General features: G+C 36.8%; 1 protein-coding gene across 1 annotated transcript in view; it reads right to left on the reverse strand.

Moving 5' to 3' along the window:
• Positions 1 to 14,117, reverse strand: part of LOC122712143 — a 168,981-nt gene that overhangs the window by 72,246 nt on the left and 82,618 nt on the right. Inside the window, exons 3-5 of the mRNA XM_043931545.1 lie at positions 13,085 to 13,311; positions 10,631 to 10,932; positions 8,938 to 9,215 (exon numbers count right to left, since the gene is read on the reverse strand). Of these exons, the coding sequence (XP_043787480.1) occupies positions 8,938 to 9,215; positions 10,631 to 10,932; positions 13,085 to 13,311 (807 nt within the window). The remainder of the gene's footprint in view (positions 1 to 8,937; positions 9,216 to 10,630; positions 10,933 to 13,084; positions 13,312 to 14,117) is intronic.

Consider the following 14,117-nt stretch of genomic DNA (forward strand, 5'->3'; position numbering starts at 1 on the left):
CGGTGTTGGTGGAGGTAACGAGCCCCGTTTCATCGTCCATCATCCGAATCCACTCGCGGCGAGATGCCACGGGGAATCGCGCCAATAAATCGTCCGCAACGAATCGCGGCAGAAGATCCGCGCGTAGGTTCGCGACAAGTCAAACAAAGAGGCTCCTCGTCGCTTGGCTGGCCGACGCGAGGGGCCTAAAGGCGGCTGATTTATACGTTGGCCGACGCGTGTCCGTGTACGCGTATAAAGGTACTACAAGATCTTCAATTACACAAGACTTTTCCAGCGTAACGACCGCGAACGCGAAACCCTTTTCATCTCTCGGGGAGCGCTAACAACGAGCGAGAGATCCATCCGCGCTCGATGGATGGCTCTCTTCCTAACCGAGACGCCGGCTACCCGACTGCCATCGATACCAGTTGAAGAAAAGATGGATAGAAAGGTCGAAGGAGACGTATACACCGGTCTCGGGGTGAAACTTGTTCACGAATAACGAATCGAACGGTTATGGATATATTTACCCGTTTGTGCACCTTCCTCTTGCCATCATCCTTGTAATTATTACGATTATTTGCACGCTGATTAGAAGTTGATATTAATATTCGTTCCGTGTGATTTTATTATTTTGAAAATAATAATAAATACAAATTTTTGGATGGTGAAATGGATGATGAAATGGAAAGTAGAAGAAGAAATAGTATTCTAAGGTAACTAGGAAACGATTTGTATTCAAGTTATTCGCATTCAAATACCTCTATCTATATTGTTAATTATCCAGAGTTACGGGCATTGACCCGTTGAAAGAATAACTAGAGTTAAGAATAATTCGAATAAAGTTACTTCGAGAATATAATAAATGACATTTGTTCGTGGATATGTGATTTGTTCGTATATCATATAATAGATCCTTAGCTTTTCGTGTAACCTTGGTCATTTACCATTATTTCCAATTATCATTACTTGTGATTCGAACGAATAAATTATTAGAGTAACTTATGGAAGTAACCTTATTCGTAGCTTCAACTTTATTAAATTTCCTTGTAATCACTCTAACCTAACCTCAAAGATGATCACTCGCAAGCAATTTGAACGAAGAGGTTCATTCAAATCAACCTTTCACAGGGCAAAAGTGCACACTTCAATCGGATGGAAAAAAAGGATAGAAAAGGAAAGAAATCGAGCTGAACGCTGAGGGGGGAAAGGAAAGAGGAGTCTAATACGTGGATTCAGAGCGGACTTTCTAACGATTCGGCGCGGAGCGTGATGTGACCCGGGGCGACCTCTCGTTCTCGAAGCAAGAGGCAAAAGCGCGTAAGCGGTGCGCCTGCATCTAGAGCCTGCCTCTCGACGTCAATTAATCATTAATAGGCGATAATATTCATACGGGGATCAAGCGTCGATCACGAGCCGAGCGTGTCGAATGAATCCCCCTCCGAGAGTAAGAGGAGACGCGTCAAAATCGTTGCAGTTATAGGAGGCGCGATTCGAGATCCAGCTTCCTCGTTGCATCGATCCGACGATTTACGAGGAGGAGAAAAATCGGCGACTGGTAACGTGACTAGTAAACGACCCTCTAATGAACATTCAGTGACCGCTTGATAATCGTTGAATAATTTCAACTTCTCTTCCTTCGAAATTTTCTTTCGAATCGTTGAAATTGAAATACTAATCACGTTGAAATTGAGAAATTGAACCTCGAATCAACAGGAAATTGTTACTTCTTCTAATGATATTTAATATTCCAAAAATATTTAAAAGGAGTAACAATTACTTGTTGAGGTTTAATTTCAATTTCAACGTGATTAGTATTTCAATTTCAACGATTATATTCAATTGATCGTGATAACTGGGTGGGTTGAAGCACGGTAATGGAGTTGTTTACCTTAATTGCAGATGCGTTTGACGGTTTTTGGAGCGCGGAATCGGTGATGGACGATTTGCACGTTGGGCGAGATGCGGAGGATGAGACGCGGCTTTCTACCTCGTTTTGCTCGAGCTTTAAATAGATCTGCGGATCCGGGGCTTTAAGCTTTTTCGCGCGCGGATGCTCGGCGAAAGCGGAGCAACCGAGAGGAAATTATGAGATTTCTAAAACGAGGAAGAATGGCGCGTTCGTTGGCTGATGGGTCAGCGTTTCTGTGTTCTAACGTCCAACGCAGAATGCGTGGAAGGTTTGAAAGTTCGTAATCGTTTCGTGGTTTCTTCTGGGTTAGGATATATATTTGCCAGGTGGATATATCTTGTTTGACTTTAAATTCTTTATGTATATTTTAGAAAGTTTGTGTTTAATGTTACGTCGATGAAATATCGTCGAACGTAAAGGAACTATCCTAACCTATAACACGGAAGACAGTAAAGGAAAAAAAAAAAAAATTTGAAAATGTCTCGTCGTAATAAAATTCCATAACCTCCAATATACCTGAGAGCCAACTGGACAAAGTCAAAAGAACCAGAACCAACTTCTTTCCATTCTTTTATTATTCGAGACGAAAGATATAAGAAGAAATTTCTAAAGAAAAAAAAACTCTAGTTGCATAAAACTCTAGTTACCTCTAGTAACTCGGGAAAATCTATCTTGCGCGATCTAAAAATATCGAAAATAACGGATACTCGATACTTTCTGTCCGTTTGAATCCTAAAGCTCAAACAAAAGCGAAAACGAAACCGTCACGATTCGAACACGTAGACCCGTAAAAATGATCTAAATCGGTAAAAAGCATCAAGCAGTTAACCGAAAATATCCGAGGCGAGAACCGAGAGATTTTATCCAGACGATCGATGCATCGAAGAGATAAACGACGTCCATACCTCTTCCGCGAGAAAGAATGTTGGCAGTTTGCCCATTCGATCAGAACAAAGGTGTGGAATGGCCGACAAGGCGAGCACACGGGGCCGATAAAACGCGAGCGAAAACGACGGAGGAGTTTGCCACGAAGTGCATGCGTGGGACGTGAAGACACGATATCTTCTCGTGTGCCACATCACGAAAGACGTACGAACCGATTCGATTCGCATTCATGACTTTCTAACGACCTGGGACCAAGTGTCTTTCGCCTCTTTTGCGCGTCAGCTCGCACACGGGGACACGTTCCTTCGAGGATGCTTCAATGTGCCCACTTTAAAACACATACTTTTCCCTCTCTTTCTCGCGCGTTCACGATACACGAAACACGTCCAAGTTCCTTATGAGTTTCTTATATCGACCCTCGAACGCCTCTTGTTAGCGTAAATTACGCCTTGCCCGCTTATCGAGTCCGCCTTTTCTCCTTTTTGCTTTTCGCTCGTGATTCGACTGCTTAAATGGTTGCGTTAAAGACGGGTCGAAAAAATAAGGATGTTTTACTTTGCGGTCCACGGACGAATTATGAACAGGTTTCGACGGTCATCCGAGAAACCGGAAGAGAGAGAGGGGTAATCTTATTTTTATTCTCGGTTGTTGCTTCTAATTTGGCAAAGTACGGGGAGATATAAGAAGAAGAAGAAGAAGAAGAAGAAGAAAAGAAAGGAAAGAATATGCTTGTACAAGATATGTTGCAAAGATCATGGTACAAGCGGATAAATAGTGATTCTACGAAAATAAATCAAAAAATATTTTATTAGCTTCCGTTTTCAAGTGAAATTATATACAAATTAATTATCGATAGGCAATTATATGTGGAAATAAACAAAAGAGGGTAGAATAAAATTGTATCCTTTTATCATTATTTTTCAGAAATACGAAATTGAACATACATTATAACTAAGGAATCGTGTAATCGAAAATTTTCAAATTTTCTTAAAAACTAATTCTTTAAATGAAAAGAATTTTCTCTTTTTTTCCTTTTTTTTTTTTCGCACATAGAATTACCTTCTATCGATAATTAATTCAAGAAAAACCAAAGTTGATCTTTCAATTCAAAAATATTTTTCGCACACAAGAATCATCGGGAAAACGGACGTTGAAAATTTTAAGAACAAGCTATTTAAACTATCCAAACCAATCGCGCGCAATAGTTTACCCACGAATAAATAATTATTCGAAATTTTAACCAATTATTCAACGAATAATTCGAAAGAGTTCCGTAGAGTTTATCCGCGTATAAAAATTCTTTCTTTCTCATCCCCCGTATACAAATATCATTAACAGGCGATTAAAACTCGTCCCCCCTGACCGTGTACCAATATCATAAATCGCGAGCGTACCAAACACGCCGCGATAATTAGGCACGCAGCCCTCGCGGCAATTATTTACATATCCACCGGGGACGATTCGATTTCTCGCGATGAGATCCGTTCCTCTGGTTCTGCTTCGAAACGAAAGTGAGCGTATATAAATAAATATATATATATATATATATACATATACGTGGTCGCGCCACTATTCCAGATCGGCGATAAGGATCGACGCTATAATTCCATCGAGGGATCGGGAAAGAGGAGAGGGGAGGGGGGAGGGAGGGAGGAGAAGATCTCTACCGAACGATCTATACTCTCACTCGTTGATCAGAGCACCGCGGTATCCTTTATAAGATAATCTCGAGAGATGCCCGCGACGCGGCTCCAGCTATTTACGAACTGGGGGAATCTTGTAAATCGTAGCGGGTTCGTGCCTCCGCTATCTACTATTCGTCACGAGAGGCCGGGCCCGCCTCCGTCGTCGATCACCACCTGAACTTTTGCCAACGTTTTCGATGCCTGTTAACGAAAGCGTATATAGCGCGCAACGCGATCCATCATGGGTGATTTTTTCAATCCCGGATTTATGGTGTGATAAATTGCTCGCCGCTCGATATACGCCGCGGTGATTATTGCGCCTGGTTTTGTGCTCGACGCGCGTATATTCGCGGATATTCGAGTGTTCGGGATATGGATATTCGCCATGATTTACGTAATTGTGTGTATCGGTCGAAATTTTGTGGGAAAATTGCGTCCGAGGTTCGCCGATGTAGTTGGGTAAAGAATTCGTTGACGTTGGTCGATTTGTTTGGTTAGGTTAGGTTATAGTTATCTTGGATAAGTTTGCAGGAAATCGATGCTTGATTTCTCTTGAATAACGTTGAGAGGAAAGAATATATATTTTTTTTTTATCAAATATTTAATCGTATAGTTAAATTTATTCTTGTTATTCTCTTTTTCCTTCTAACCTCTAAATTATAAATTCGTACGATTCGAACGAGAGGAATGATACTATTACAAATCATTATTTTATTAAACAAAAATTTAATTGTAAAGAAGAAAACAAGAAACAAGAAAGAATAAAATTCTACAATCCTATGTTCATTATTCTAGCCTCCAGAACGCCACAATCATTCGAAAATCTTTAAAAATATCGATCAACATTCGTACAGGGGAAAAAAAAAACATTGCCTCCGAAAACCCTCGAGAATTCTTGATTCATTCACTACTCGCTTCGAAGAATGAAAAAGGAGATCCTTGATGCAACAACGAGCGTATACCACCATTCGTATTTGGCCCCTCGTCATTCTCGAATCGGGAGGATGGCATGATCGAAATATAGCCGAGGTCTCTCTCCCTTTTTCGTTCGAGCGTTCATGAATATGCATGACTAGGTGGGTGCCCGCGCAAAAATTTACGGCCCTGACAGTCTGACGTTTCGAGGACCGCAAACGAGGCCTAACGATACCCGTGGATATAATCGGGACTGACAGTCCTCGAGGAACCACGTTACGCCTCGAAATCGGCCGAATCGTTCGACCGTGTTTTCAGAACGTCATGGAGATGTTGTCGAGTGGTTTCTTGCGATACTACTTGCTGGAATCGAGCGTGTTATCGAACGAGGCGCCACACCACGGTGGATAAACAAACGATGAAGATATATATATATAAGATTCTTCGAACGTATTCTTTGTCGTTTTTCGAACGAGATGAAGAAATACAATCGTATTTTTATTGAAAATAGATGCGAATAGAATAATCTATCGAGATAGAAATCAGTCTGTCGAGTTGAATTTTGAGGTTAGGAAGAAGAGTGCATCTCTTTTTTTTTTTTTTTTTTTTAAATAAGACTCTAATAATTTTTAAATTCTCTAAGCTTCCAAAAAAAAGGTTAAAGTTATATCAAAATATTACAATAAATATTCGAATATTTATACAAAACATTACTGTTGATACTTTTATCGAAATAGAAATCTGTCGAGTTAGAGTTTTGAGGTTAGCAACAAGAGTGCACCTTTTTTTTTTTTAAACAAGATTCCAAACTTCCAAAAAAATATTATATTAAAATATTATCCTTATAATCCGAATATTCGAATATTTATACAAAATATCATTAAAATTAATACGTAGTAATACGTAAAGATCGAGAAATAAAAGAAATAATCGTCTTCCGCGATTAATTATCGTAACCAAGAACGCAGTCAGATCTATGCAGAAACTCTGACGTTTGACAATTCCAAGAGTGGGCAATGACAGGTTAATAACTTCGTTCCAGAGAAAGCTCGGTTGGATAAAGTGGAGGAAACGAATTCGTGATATCGTGATCCTCGTGTAAGAATACGAAAGCCGATGCTAACGAGCCGGTAACGCTTAATTGTCCCGGGATTAATCAATTTGCCCGTACCCGCTATCAGATCCATAATTACAACGTCGGGTTTAAGCTCTAATTATAAAACAATCCATCGTTTCCTTTGACGATGATCGAGCAGGGTACCCGGCCGAGTGAATGGGTATCGCACTTATAAGCGATTAAAATCAGACACGGTTCACAAAAACGTCATTTGAACCGGTTGCGTGACATCGTGAAGGATTACTAGAAGACGGATGAAAAGTTGTAAGAATCCTCTTTGGGGATTCAGGAACGCGGATGAAAAAGAGCGAAGAGAGAGGAGGACAAAGATGATTATGCGAGGAGAGGAAGTGCTGGTCGATGGAACGAAGAGTATTGTGGCATATAGAATTTTAATTTCTTAATGTGTGCATAATGTATATGCTTCGTTCGAGGCATATGGAGTCGGATCATTCTAGAAATGATTATGCAACGAAGAAGTATTTCGCGTAATAAACGAGCGTATAAATTACAGCGTGGTAATTCCTGTATTAATTTCCAATGTTAATTCAGTCGTTCCATTTGTTATCAGCGTTATTAAGCAATCGAGCTGCTAATAACTTCGAAGAAAAATGATCGGATAAAAGTCAAATCAAGTGGTAAAGACAATATCGTGTATCTTTGATGCAATGATAGTAGAATAATTAATGATAGCGGATGAATATTTAACGAACGATCGAATATTTAATGAAAAAGACGAAATTTAAGCATCTGGTTTAAATAATAGACAATATATATCTTGGTAAAGCAAAATTCTAAATTTATTCGCTGTATTTATTTTCAAATTTTTTAAGACAATGTTTCTACGTTTGACTAAAATTTAATTCGACGGAACTAACCTCAAATTTTAGTTTTTTTCCTTTCGAGGAAAAATTTTATTCGAAAGAAGAAAATTCGATTCCTAAAATGCCTCGAATCCACGTCCTTCTCCATCTTCCCCCTTTCACTTCATTCCATTCCACTCGCCATCCTTTAACGACGCTTATTTTCACCACACGGCATCCGCCACAAACTCGCCAACAACAACACTCGTAAACAAAGTGTCGAACTACCTTTCGTGAAGAGACAACTATTTCCCATTCCATCGAATGCGCCACGTGAAAAGACAATAAAAACAAGCGAACCAACCGAACGATTACGAATAACTTCACGTTTCTATGTGGAATGCTAGCCTAAGGATAGAAGAGAGAAAGAAAGAGAGAGAGAGAGAGAGAGAGAGAGAGAGAGAGAGAGAGAGTTGTGATGCGAGAAAAAGGGGGAGAAAGTGCGGACACGAGGATCAGAGAGGGGTGCTGGGTCGATTCTAGCTTCGAGGGGTCATTACAGAGCTCTCTTAACCGTAGAGCACGGTCTTCTTGCCAGCAGACTGTCCGGATTGACTGATGTCAGGTCATTCAGAGCTTCCTAGACCTTCTCCGGTTGCCTCATCGACGTGACGACGTGGAAGTCGAGAGAGGAGGCCTATCCTTCCAACGATATTGCGCGACGGATCTCGATACGCCTCATTACGCCAACGACTTTCAAAAGCAATTAAAACTGGCACGTTCGAAACTTATTCCATCTCGTAACAGCGAATTGCTCGCTGTCGAGTTGTTCATTCGTCGTCGGTCATTTGCCGAGGTTTCGAGAGATCGCGTGATTTCAACAACCCACGCGTTTTTTCTATGTTTGTTTCTCTCTCTCTCTCTCTCTCTCTCTCTCTCTCTCTGTCGTGAAACGTTTGATGGGTTTTAGTTCGAGTTTCCTTGATATATTCATGGATAGTCGTGGGTAAGAAGAGAAATTTCTCGGTGAAATCGGAGCGACAGGGAAGCAATTAAAAGCGTAGCCTTTGGTGAACCTGGCTTTTAATTATGATCACGGTGAGTGAGGTTAGGATTGAGGAAGTCGTAATGGGAGGCGAGGGTTTTGAAACGTAGCGTAATTCCGCGAGATTTGATAGAATAGTACAAATTCTGATTTTTTTCTTTTTATGATATTATGTACAATAAAAATTAAATTAGATGTATCGTAGATAATCGTAGATAACCTCTTGACCGAGCAGTTTATTTTTTAACTACTCGAAGCGAAGAAAATTTTAACCTTAATTTTCCTTCCGAGCGTAATGTTAATAAATCCTATCGAGAAACTTGGAATTTGGAAAGGAAAAAAGTGATAACCTGAACCAACCAATATTTTATTAAAAAACCCTAGACCCAGATTGGTTAACCTCTCGTCATCGCGGTACAAAGTTTCCTAGCGCCTGTGGCGTTTCTTATGAAACCTGGCAAACATTATCGAGTTTATTTGCCACGATGTTGCAATTGCCATTTGCGAAATTTACGCCCAACTTATAGCAACACGTAAAATGGAAAAATTCGAATCAACGAATGGAAGAAAATCGACGCATTCGAGCCACTCACCTGTGCATACTCTGCGCAAATATCGATCGACGACACGTAATTGACGACGTCCTCGATGGTCCATCGATTGACAGCTTGCCCATCGCCACACGGCATGTGACCACACAGGGATGGACATCTGACTGGAGGTGGTGTGGTGGGTCGAGGGGTTGGCTTCGGTTTCGGAGACACGCTTCCCGATCTCCTCGTTTCCGCCCTCTGCCTTTTCCGCGGTGCGAATCCACCTGGACTCGACAGATCCAGAGGACTCGTCACTCCCGTGTCTCTTTTGTTCGCACCTGTGTACGGACAATTCAAATTTTTCGAATGTATATAATTCAAATTTTTCGAATGTTTTAAACATTTTGTCGAACGCGTTATGTATGTGAATGAATTTCATTCGTTCATTGTATTCAAGATGAATAAGTTGAATCAGATATATTTATACGGGATAGATAGATAAATCGAATGAAATTTATCATTAAATTTTTTAAATCCGCAGTGAAAATATTAAATCAAAATTTAGAAAATTAAAGAAATTTAGGCACGTTTTTAACTGATTTATAATTCTCTGATTTTTATTTGTGAATTTTCACGATTAAATGTAAAAAAAAGTTCTTATTTTGTACGAAAAAAATATCCATAATTTAGTTTTATAATACTAAATTATAACAAATGAAAATTAATTAATTAAATTTATTTCTATTTATGAGTTTTATGTCGGAGATTAATAAAACGATATTAAATTTGTATTAAAAATGCTTAAATTAAAAAAATATACTTATAATTAATTTGCGAGAAAATGCGGAATATTCGTAACGAGATGTTACGCTTAAGGAGGTCGACGACAAACTAAACGCTCGAATGTTATTAAACGAGCTCGAGGCTTTATACGTACGACGCAAAATCAAAACATTGGAAAGATTGACAATATTTTCCGAGAATTGCCGGTAACCGAACTTATCATTTGGAAAAAACAAAAACTAAGTTTAGAACGGCTGTGTATAATACGTAATAAATAATATTAGCGGAATATTATTTCTTAATAATATTCAATCTCTCAAAATTTGAATAAATATTATCTATTTTATGAATATTAATCTGTCTAAATTTGCATAATTAAATACGAATATTTTATAATTCGGAATATAATTTTAATAAATGTATAAATACGTATTAAAATATGAGTTTGATAACTTTTTAATTGTTTTTCCATTAATGTTTAAAATTCAAATGACATCGATCAAAAATTTTTATATATTCTCCCTATTCTTCTATGGAATTCCAATTATCATAAAGAAAAAGATATTCAAGAATATTATTTTTCCATAGAAATAAAACTATTTTTATTTAAAAATAATTATTAAAAATATTTGTTTTTTAAACTATATTGTATAATTAATTATTAAAATATTCATATCTCTCCTCTAATAATAAGTTACAATTTATCTTTAAATATCGTAGCTAAAGAATTAAATTAGAATACTATATACATCGATCAATTCTATTTTTTATACATTTCCAAGACTTACTTACCATAAAATATTTATCACTATTTAACTTTTCAAAAACAAAATAAAATTTGTTCTCAATGAGTTGCAATTCGATTTCCGAATATCTCACAAATCTCTATCATCATTTTAAATCAACGAAAAAAATAAATCTCAAATAAAATAAAAATTCAACAATAAATAAAATCATATTTTACAATTACCTTTGAGATACGTTTCCAGTTCTGCAGCATTTTGTGCAGCATTCGCGGTCCTCACCATGTGCAAAAGTGCTTGCGTCGACGACATGTCCAGCATCGGTGGGAACACGGGATTACCGAACAGACTCTCCTGCTTCTGCTCTTTCGGATCTTTATTGGATAGAGGGGAGGTGGTGGACACGGTTGACGGTTGTGGCGCACCCAACGGCGCCATCAAACCGACGAAGGGTGTGGCGGCAGTTTTGAACGCCGGAAACCTTGGATCTAGGCCTGGAGGATAGCCGTTTCTGGGCGAACTGAAGTAGCTGTGAATCAAAAAAGCTTTGGTTAATTTTTGAAGAAAATATTCAAAAAAAAGTTGTAGAAGAGATTGTGAAAATTTATTTTTTTTTTTTTTTGGATTTATTTTTTTTTTTTTTTGAAAATACAGAAAATTTATTAAGAATTTAAACGGATTATGATCGTTATAAATCTCTGACGTTGTTTCAATTTGAATAAACAGGTGTCTTGAATTTTAATGAAATAATTATATGTGACTATCTATTACGAGATTATTATGAGATTTGAAGAGTGATAAGTTATGTCAATAAAGTTAATATTGTTTATTGAAGATTTGTATTTAATTATCTAATTATTAAAGTCGTTTCTGAATGAAACGTAATTTGTAGTTGACAATATTTAACAAATTAAGTATGCAAGATTTAAAATTCACTGTGTAATAATTTACTGCGGAATTGGCATTATGTACACGTAGTTAAATATAATTTCCTAGAATCGAGTGATTTCATAATTCTTATCGTCAAGTTTTATATCATTTCAATTTAAAACATAAAAATTATTAAACATATTTATCTAAAGTTCAAAATCATAATAGTTGGTTATTTAAAATTCCTAAGAAAATTTTTAAAAATTATTTCAAAAAAATAACATTCGTTCAATTGTAATCCAATACTATCGACCAAAATGAAATATCACACCTCTGTCTCATAAATTGCTTCAAACGATCTTTCAACGATTTTACATTCTAATAATAGTCAACTCAAATCTCGAAAATTAAATTCAACGTACTCGTTCAACAATTTCTTAGCATGGAATATTATTTATTATAAATTACATCTTTAAAATATTCACATAAAAAAGATTTAAGAAGAAAATGCAAGAACATAACAAATCTATAAAATATTCTTTTTTACCTCATATAAACTCGAATATTTTAATATTAACATACCAATAAAATTATTCTAAGATACCTTATACGCAATACAAAAAAATCTATTGTCATTATATTGGATTCAAAAAATATCGAACAAATATCAAATTCTTCCATACGAAACCAGAGAAATCTATAATCAGAAGAACGTTTCCATTTTAAGGCCACGTTCAATCCTATCAAGTATACTTACGCATCAAAGAGACATTTATTCCCATTACAATATGTTGACGCTTATTTCCTACATTTCTTTAATATTCCTCTGTCATAAACAAGCATCAACCTTCCACTACTAACAGAAACATGAAAGAACTCTTGAAGGAACACGATAGAAAGTTTCTCTCTCATTATTACTTCAACAAAGACACGATTCAATATCATTTCTCGTCACATCATACGTGGAAGGATTCCAGGATCCATATTTATTCATCGAATCGGAACAAGTTACTTTCTCCTCGAAACGCCACAGATGCGTTATTCTCCGCGTCTCGGCCGATCTTTCAGCCGGAAGTTGGAAAGCAACGCGAAGAAGCTGCAACCAGTTTCAAACGACAACATTCTATCAAGAACACTCGGTCCAATGATAGATGAGCAGCGATATTTCAAGACGAGGCGATCGATATTCTTCTTTTATACACGACATTCTCGTCAAGGATTGCTTCTTACGCGTTTCTATGCGATTCCTACGTATGCACATGGAGGAAAGTACGAAGAATGTCAAGGCGAGCGTGATGACTCTCTCAAGGTCTTATGCTCTTTAAATAATACAACGTTTGTTGTGGATGTGCTTGATATCGATTTGATTGGATTTGAGAGAATGTATCGTAGAGATTTTGCGTTGAGAATAATTGTGGAAAGGAATCTACGAGCCTCTTTACCGATCGAGATGTTTCTAACCTCTTTCTGATGAGCGTGGCCATCTTTTTGTAACAACCAATAAAACTATAATACGTAATATACGCATAGAATTTCGATATTTAATCTATTTTATTAAATTATCTTATTTCTCGAAAGTGAATCAACACGGTTTGTTTCGTTATATTGAAATTTTTAAAAAATATTTCAAGTCTTAAGTTCTTGGTTAACGATTAGTTTTTCCATGGATGATTATTTTAGCAAATCGATGTGTCCAACACGTAGAAAGGGATCGTGCAAACTTAAATTATCATATTTGAATCAATCTGCTAATGGTTAGGAATGGAGGTTTCCTAAGAGAGAGAGAGAGAAAGAGAGAGAAGTGTACTCACTCATTAGGATTGGCGTTATTGTACTTGGCAGCGAGGCTTCTCATGAAATCGCTATAATTCCGACCCATCATCTGCTCCATGTGTTTGAGGTGATGGGGTGGTGGTGGGCCCTCGGGTCCACCCAAAGGGGTAGCATTTGGTGGCGTTCCTGGATGGCTGGACGATGAGGGCGTCACGCTCCTCGACGACGTTGAATTATTGTCTGGCGTGAGCCGTTCTGTTTTAACCTATAACACAAACATCATGCCCTTCCCTTGAAAATTTTGAAGTGAGAAATCAATCATGAGTTAATTTTTATCGAATATTTAAAAATTGTATTATAAAGAATCATTCAATAACGAATGATAATTCATTATACAAAAATAATAACGTATGTAAAATTTAAATTCTAGTTCTGTAAATTTAAATGATACCTGTAATAGATTGTTTAATATTTATACTTATGTTCTTCTTTAAATTACACGTTCTTTTTTATGATCAATTATCTCTAAAGAAATCTTTCATGTAAAATTAACTTTAGCATCATATACATAATACGTATATAACAACATATTATTAAATATAACACGTGTATTTCCAGAGATAACTATAAGCATAAGGAATGAATCACGTTTCAAACGTAACGCATTGTTGAAATACCCAATTAAAATATAATTAATCACTCGATCGCCTAAATAGCTACCTCGCAAAAAACACCAGCTAAAAAACAGCCTACTACAAAAAATTAAAAAAAATTCTATGCTGCCTTCACTATCCCATATCGAACACATCAATCATGTCACCAATATTTTCACACTTTCGCATATACTTTGCACGTACAAATTTTTATATAAGAATAATATTCCAAAAAATTCCATGTGACACGCAGAATATATTAACACAATCCCGAAAATAAGATAAGAAATCCTATTATAAATATATATATCATTCACTCTTCTACCATTTCATCGAATAAAAATTTTCATATCTGAAAAAAATATTCACAATGATGAAAAATATTCACATGTATGATTCACAAATTACAAAATTATTC

This window comes from Apis laboriosa, unplaced genomic scaffold (assembly GCF_014066325.1).
Source record: "Apis laboriosa isolate Shangri-la unplaced genomic scaffold, ASM1406632v1 scaffold19_cov150, whole genome shotgun sequence".
Taxonomy (NCBI): Eukaryota; Metazoa; Arthropoda; class Insecta; order Hymenoptera; family Apidae; genus Apis; species Apis laboriosa.